This window comes from Sinocyclocheilus anshuiensis, unplaced genomic scaffold, assembly GCF_001515605.1.
Source record: "Sinocyclocheilus anshuiensis isolate Anshui unplaced genomic scaffold, SAMN03320099.WGS_v1.1 scaffold292, whole genome shotgun sequence".
In the NCBI taxonomy this organism is placed as follows: domain Eukaryota; kingdom Metazoa; phylum Chordata; class Actinopteri; order Cypriniformes; family Cyprinidae; genus Sinocyclocheilus; species Sinocyclocheilus anshuiensis.
The window spans coordinates 2,693,666-2,701,904 of NW_015555757.1; the positions used below are offsets into that span (position 1 = coordinate 2,693,666).

Here is an 8,239-nt window from a genome sequence, read left to right on the forward strand (position 1 = left end):
CGCAAAGCCTTCGTTTTTAGTGATTTTACTGGTCGGCGTTAAAAACTGTAATGAGATGGATTAAATTGACGCTATAATCATCTTACTGTGATGATTACTTCTACCTCTCATTATGGCCAACTGTCACGCCATTACTGTATGGCGTTAACCTGCTCGGGCCTATAGATAATTGATTAACACTGTTGCCAAACAACCGAGGATCCTCCGCCTAGATTATAGGCTGAATATCTTTGTGTGGTCTATCTTTGACAATCTGAATCTGTCAAACTGATGTGACTGTAATCAATCGCTTTGTAATGAAGGAGCGACATGCGTCAGGTTCACTGTTAATAAAACAAAGTCAACCCACTAAAATCGAAACTGCCGTTGCACTTTTTAGACCAATTTGAATGTTATTACTGATAAAAAAAAAATCGAGTTTAAATTCAGAATCAGTTATACATCACAGAGATATATGTGATAACCAGTTACTGCATGAAGACAAAGTTGTTATATAATAAATTAATATTTTACGGTGTGCGTAAGTTTCCTGTCATATACGATGTGAGGTCAGGATGCCAGTCACGTTAAACGCATGCATGCATCTTTTATTTTAATAATTGAGCTGTATTAAAATCTACTGGGCATTCTGATTATCCTGCGCGAGAGGCATCATGACGACAGCTCCCTATAGTGCAGACGGCAAAAGAAGAACAAGTTCGCCGCGTGACATTTTCCATTTTTGTTTTACTTTTTAATGAGCACATTTTCTTCATTAAAATTCCTTTTTGGTCACAGGTTTGGCACTTAATTTCTGAGGCCCTAAACATGTAAACGTCTCAGAAATATTATGCGTTTAGTTTGGAGGCACGTTTTCGAAACATCATGTGTTTTTTTTTTTGTTTCAAAAAGTGTAACTTTTGAATAGGTAATAATTTGTAATTATTTTTACTGCATATGCTTTAAAGTCTTGTAAAGATGTCTTTAAAGTCCTGTAAAGATGCCAGTAATGTCTTTCAGCCCATAGTGTGTTCTGTATTTTAACAGACACTCCTTCCTATCGTTTTATCGACGACTCAGAGGGGGTTGCTTCCAGATTTCCAGCAAATGACAACATTACGTTCAGCATCTCTGAGCACAATCGTAAAGGTCAAAATGACGCTTTGACGTTTTCAGTGAAAGGCGCTGTTGCGCGCTGGGTGGTGCTGAAATCTAGTGCAGCTTCAGGCGTGATTGGCAAACCTGACAGTGATTGACGTGTCCATGGCAACCAGGCAGCCAATCTGACAATTCCAATAGAATATCGGCAGCAGGGGCTAAATGTTCTTTTATTTTGCTCCTCAGAAAACACCTTGCTTCCAGTTTTGTATGCGTCCATGGCAACCAGGCAGCCAATCTGACAATTCCAATAGAATATCGGCAGCAGGGGCTAAATGTTCCTTTATTTTGCTCCTCAGAAAACACCTTGCTTCCAGTTTTGTATGCTCACACTCAATCAAAGAAAAGATTTTGCCGTTCAGGCTGCTTGAGCCTGCCGCACGGCATCGCTCCTCAGCTCGTTTTGTGACACGGCTGTTAACTTTTGCCGTTTTCTGACTGACACGCTGAACAAAAAGCCGGACGAGACAGACGAGGAGCAGCACCAGACAGGAGGACCAAAAGAAGAGAGAGATTACAGTCTCCATGTTCCAGCTGCCCATCTTGAATTTCAGCCCCCAGCAGGTCGCGGGGGTCTGCGAGACGCTAGAGGAGAGCGGCGACGTGGAGAGGCTCGGCCGCTTCCTCTGGTCACTCCCGGTGGCGCCGTCCGCCTGCGAAGTCCTCGGGAAGAACGAGTCTGTCCTGCGCGCGCGCGCGGTCGTGGCCTTTCACGGGGGTAACTTCCGCGAGCTCTACCAAATACTAGAGAACCACAAATTCACCAAGGACTCACACGCGAAGCTGCAGGCGCTCTGGCTCGAGGCGCACTACCAGGAGGCTGAGAAACTCCGTGGACGTCCGCTGGGACCCGTGGACAAGTACCGCGTCCGAAAGAAGTTTCCACTGCCTCGGACGATATGGGACGGCGAACAGAAAACGCACTGCTTCAAGGAGAGGACGCGGCATCTCTTGAGAGAGTGGTACCTGCAGGACCCTTACCCGAACCCGAGCAAAAAAAGAGAGCTGGCGCAGGCGACTGGACTCACGCCCACACAAGTGGGCAACTGGTTTAAAAACCGGAGGCAGAGAGACCGGGCGGCAGCAGCCAAGAACAGGTATAGAGATTTCCACTGAACTGCATAAAGGCGCTAATCATGTGCATATGATGTTCGCTTTGTTATTATTTATTACTTTACTGTCATTATCTTGATTCTTAAAAATAAATAAAACAAACAAACAAAATAAAACATTAGATTTCGTTGGAGTTTCTTGCGTAATTTACCTTAAAATTAATGTCCAAATCGACTAGTTATTGGCAAAGCTCCTTTTGTTCACATATTACCAAAACTAATTCTTTTACATATCTCTGCTGACGCATGCTGTTTCATGCCGGAATGATTTAATATTTTAAAAACACTACATAATAGATATAACAAATTAAAATATATTTTGTCTGGATTAGGAACCTTAAAAACCTCGTTTTAACAAACTGTAAAATTGACAGTATGCTTTAAAATCTGTAATTCATGGTTTGTTTTATATGCTGCAACATATATTTCTATCAATTATAAATGCTGAATACAATCTTTTTTTATATATAATTAGCATATGGTATTGAAGCTGTCTTAATGCTATTAGAAAAGTTTACCCTAAGTCTAAACAGTCACTATTTGATTTTAGCTCATGCAAACGCACTTACAACCTCTAACGTTTGCTTTAACAGCATACCATCGTCAAAAGATTTTTGTATTTTGCCACACTCAAACAAGGGGTGTTAATGGTGTGTTTAGTAAATATAGATTGACAATTCAATCTTTATCCAAGACTGATGAACTTAACCAGATATTACAGTAATGCATCAGAGAGCTGAGGACATTTATTTCAGATTGTCTCCATTGTAAACTGTAATCCTCACTGACATTTTGGTCTCTTTTCACCTCTGCAGGCTACAGCAGCAGGTTCTGTCCGGTGGCTCGGACCGATCGCTGAGGGAGGATGACACCACAGCAGACCGTCTGGGTCCCGCCTCAAGCCCAGAAATCAGTCTCTCGAGCAAGGCCGCCACCTCCGCCATCTTCATCACCTCCAGCGACAGTGAATGTGACATCTAACGTGACAGGCTTCAAAAGAGCAAACAGGAGAACTGTAAGAGACAATCTAACAACAACGACAAAAACAATTCGCAATATTATTTCATATTAATTTAATATGTAATTCACAAGATGGCTATAATTCACACGTGGCTAATCTAGGTGGGTTAATGTCTTGTGGCATTAAGATTTACATTATTCGACTATTAGGCTACAGTCACAACAAAGCAGTTTTTTTCCCTTAAACATATCGTTTTTGTAATTTCTCATTTTCAAAACCAGAGATTTGTTCACTATTTCAAGAGCCAGAGAACGAAAAAATAAAAGGAGAAAATGTATGTTTTTTTACATCCTTGCAAATATTTGCTTTTAATTGGATAAATAATAAATGTTTGTAAATATTTCAGAATATTTTAAAAGCATGGCCACGCTCTTCTTAGCGTTCAAATCTACTTAAGGTCGCAAATGAGTGAAGGAGCAGGCGCAAAAACACAGAGCCTGTTTCCCAACTGCATGAAGGGTTCACGGCGCGCACCTGGGTTTAACCCGCGCCATTCATTAACGCTCTCAATAAAAAGCACAAGCTGTATTTTTCAATCTTCTTTCAGTCTGAACAACGGCGGGGCCAAACCAAGTGTTCCTTCCGAGAAAATAGGAGAAAATAGGAGCCAAATCAAGGGAAGGGAAAGGAGCACGGCTTTATTTAAACACTGGAGAGAGAATGGTGGAAAATTTCCGTTTCTTTTGAGCTCTGGGGAGTGCAGGGTGGGACGATGAAAAAGTCTTTTTAGCAGTCAGTAAGGTTGTCAAATTGGTCAACGGTAATCAGCACTAATGACGAGTTGGAGAGGGCCGAGCTAACAAAGAAGCACCCCGCCTCCCCCTCCCCAAAGCCTCAGCATGAAAACTCACCTCCCGGGTTACCAGGGTCGCCGTGATTTTGCCAAGTAAGACATGTTCCTGGATAAACATCTTTTGTTGATCCTGGATCAACATTACTGTCCAAAAATATAGACTAAACCCAATCCCTACCCCTAAACCTACCCCTACCCATAATTTATTCCTAAAATCAGTGTGAAATGATAGCTGATTAACAAGGGTAGAAGCACCTAACCCTGATCGTAAGCCTAAAACAGATATTTCCTGAAAAGTTATCCCTTAATTCTGATCGGTTAATTGGAATGTTGTTCCAGGATCAACAAGGATGTTGATCCAGGAACATGTACTTGGTGAAATCACGGTCACCGGTTGCCAGAGGTACACAGAAATCCTAACTTTTGAATTTGCGTGAGTGTGTGACGTTCTAGGACGTTTATTTGAGGAGTTCTCTGTCTAAAAGTATGGGCCAAAATAATGACAATAAAAACCCAATAAACCTATATTTTAAATCATAAATAGAACTAGATTTATTTTAATGGAACAAAGTGCATGAAAAGTTACTCGGGAACTAAACACAGAATACGTTTATCATTTTGCAAGTGGAGAGAAAATGCTCAAATAAGCCTTAAAATATACTATTTTAAACAACGTTTAATTAAGTGTTTGGTGAAAACCATGGGTCGAGAAAATGATGTGTATACACATTCATGTATGCTTTTAAAGGCAAATGTACTCTGAAATGTGGTACTTTGATATGATATGGATTAGTCATAATATGGATTAATCGCTCCTTCATGTATTATTCTCATTTGTAAGTCACATTGGATAAAAGCGTCTGCTAAACGAATAAATAAAAAACAAGCACAATCTTTAACCATTAGCATATACGAAGCTCTTGGAAATTTATAGGGTTCGTATGTTTTCGTATGTTTGTCTTTGTCATAAATATATGCTTACATTGTAGAATGTCTTATACACCTTTACTTCTTGCTTTTATGTATTATTCTTTTGGCTGCGCCCTCTGGTGGTCAATTGTGGCATGGCATGACTTCCAGCTGCTCAGTGGCCTTTTTAACTGGACATTTGCCTACGTCATCATACTGAAACAAAGACCCATAATAAATCAAGAATCATAACTCGGCTCTTTAAAACTGTGTAAAAATATAAACTATAAATGAGTGTGAGTATTATAGGTAAAGTGTGCACGGAAGAGCTGCGTCTACGCTGGTCTAGTTATACAGACAGGTATACAGACAGACTAAGTCAAGTCAAGTCAAGTCTGCTTTATTGGCAATTCTTCCACATGTACAGCACATACACACAGAGAATTGAAATTGCGTTACTCTCAGACCCTTGGTGCATACAGATAACACTAACAGTAGAACATAAATACAGATAGATACAGATTAAATATAAAATACAACTATACAAATATACAAATAAGGTAAAATGTAAAAAAATATATATAAAGCAGCACAAGGCACATGGCAGATAGAGTGCAAACCAGTGAAGTAAACAACAGTGCAGATATAAATGTAAACACAAAGCCCGCCGCCGCGGGTCTTACCTCCCTCGACGCGACTAAAATCGTGGTCTAAACTTACAGTATCAGACTCTGGATGTGTCTAAAATCCTCACACAAATAAATGTTCTGCTTTAAGTCATTAACAAAATCGCACTCAGTGAAAGAGGCGCCATTCAGCACCGTGGACAGCTACACGACAGGAACGATCATCTCGACCATAAGTAACACTTTTCTAGCCTTGCGTTGTATATATTTATTTAAACCACTTTAAATCGAATTAAAACAACCTTTTGTCATATGTTAAATCTACTTCATCATCCTAAGCAAACGTAAAGGACTAAATCTGTTCTTAAAAAATACAATTATGTCATAGTGTTGGGCGATATATGCTCCATACTAGTCATATCGTCCTACTGTCAGCCTGTGAGATCGCCGATACACGATATTATCGTGCTAATGTATTTATTTAATTATTTACGTACTTTCATAATTTTAATTATTTTACGTAGTTTCATAGCCGGAGAGTGAACCAACACTAGCGTACGGATAAAAGCAGCCTAATGTTAGTGCAATCTATCAACTACACATTATCTTTTTAGTCAAGTAGCATAGATGTCATGTCATAAAATATTTGAATATGACTGAATTTGTATTTAACATGATAACAGTTTAATAGAAACATTGTAAGTTACTAATTATAATGCTTACATTTTCTCAGTTATTCAAACAGAATAACTACAGAAATGAGCAAAGAACATTCACATTATCTAAGAACATCATCACTGACTTCAGTCTAGCGAGTTCACTGATTATAACTCCCGTTAAAAGATGAATAAATCTGATGAATATAAATGATGAATAAATCTTTTATACGTACATAGCACGTACAGCTGCACTTTGTTGTTTATGATTAGACAATTCGCAAGAGAGCAGAATTCAGTCAGCGAGCGCGCACACTGAACAACAAAATTCCGTTTCAGCGATGACTCATCTGGACGCTTCTGATTGGGCGCTGCATTCATAAACTCAACGGAATCGTGTGTGATTAGTTATAACGCGCAACACTGTAGAAACGCGGAAAAAGAAATATGATGGAACAAATAAAGCCGTAATATTAAGTAGATAGTATTACTGTATTACTCAGATAGTATACCTGATAATAATAATAATCGTCTTTATATTGTCTATCGGCACAACCCTATTCTGTCATCATTTACTTAACTTCATGTCGTTCCAAACATTACATGTATGACGTTCTTTCTTCTGCCAAACGCTAAAGAAGATTTTGAGGAATGCTTCAGCTGTTTTTGACTATACATATGAAAGTGAGTAGGTTCATAAAACAACATTAGACCTATACTGACATTCACTGTGTGTGAAAAGCACTGAGACATTTGTCTAAACATCTTCTTTTTTGTTCCACAGTAGCAAGTCATGAGAACTGCTTGGGTGAACTATCCCTTTATGGCTAGGCTATATGATAAATCTTCATCAACATGTACTCTAACATATTCAGTCCATTTCTATATATTTTAAGTATTTATTCGGCCACTTATGTAAATGTAATTACTGAAACTGAAAAATCATAATAGAAATAGAAATGACAAAAATTATTGTTAAAAGGCAGATGACTTGAAACAAAGATGTTGTTATAAAATAATAATGAAATAATTTCTGTATTTCATCAAAATGAATTTTCACAGTTAAGTTTTTCCACATCACACAATGTTCCGGAACATTTCATAATTATAGGCCTATTCATTTAAGGTTCTTAATGGCCCTGCAGTAAAAACGTAAGTTAAAATGTATGTTTCTTGTCTGATCTTTACAGACAAATCCATAATCAGAGTGTGTTGAAGGGGTCATATGATGCGATTTCAATTTTTCCTTTCTCTTTCAAGTGTTACAAGCTCTTGGTGCATAAAGAAGATCTGTAAAGTTGCAAAGGCTAAAGTCTCAAATCCAAAGAGATATTCTTTATAAAAGTTAAGAGTCAATCACGCCTACCTAAAACGTCTCATTCTAACACGCCCCCACATGTCTATGTCACGATGTGGGAAGATTTGCATAATGCCGCCCAAATGTTCACACAAAGAAAGAAGGCGTAACTTTTATTCTCGCTGTAGTTGCTGCCGCCATGTCGTGAAGACGCTGTGTTTCGTTGTGAAAGCGAAACTGCTTTGTTTGGCCTTCAAAAAGAGGACGATATCCGCTTCATCATGCCTAGAGCTGATCCCTGCTGGTCGCTGAGGAAATACATCAACTTTGCGCTGTGGATTGCCGGATCAGCTTTCACCGTGGAAAGTCCAGCCCGGGGTCGTCACATGTAGTTGCCGCAAGCCCGCCGGCCGCCGCTCACTCAAGGTCGCCGTGTGTGATGCTGTGTTTCGATGTGAAAGCGAAGCTACTTTGTTTGGCCTTCCAAAAGAGGACCCAACTAGAAATCAATGGTTAAGTTGTATTTACAACACTGTTCCAGAACAGTTCAACCCTAATATTCAGATGTGTGCAGCACATTTTATGGAGGACTGTTTCCTGATCCTGGTAGAGTAGACCACAGTGCCGGCTGTTCTGACTCACAGACTGTAAGTACGTTTTTTATATATAAAGAATTTGCCACTGATGA

The 8,239-nt window shown here is 39.3% G+C and overlaps 1 protein-coding gene across 1 annotated transcript; it reads left to right on the top strand.

Annotated features, from left to right (window-relative positions):
- The first annotated feature begins 1,420 nt into the window (after positions 1 to 1,420).
- On the top strand, positions 1,421 to 3,290 carry LOC107673886 (homeobox protein SIX6-like). The gene is made up of 2 exons (XM_016467696.1): positions 1,421 to 2,234; positions 3,065 to 3,290. Exons 1-2 carry the CDS (start codon positions 1,663 to 1,665, stop codon positions 3,228 to 3,230), a joined length of 738 nt encoding a protein of 245 aa, XP_016323182.1. The 5' UTR covers positions 1,421 to 1,662; the 3' UTR covers positions 3,231 to 3,290.
- The last annotated feature ends 4,949 nt before the right edge of the window (positions 3,291 to 8,239 follow it).

Bases quoted from the DNA above. Each gene is read 5' to 3' on its own strand.
- LOC107673886 (XM_016467696.1), top strand. From the start codon at position 1,663: ATGTTCCAGCTGCCCATCTTGAATTTCAGCCCCCAGCAGGTCGCGGGG. The intron at 2,235-3,064 runs GTATAGAGATTT...TCACCTCTGCAG, and splicing joins GCGGCAGCAGCCAAGAACAG to GCTACAGCAGCAGGTTCTGT.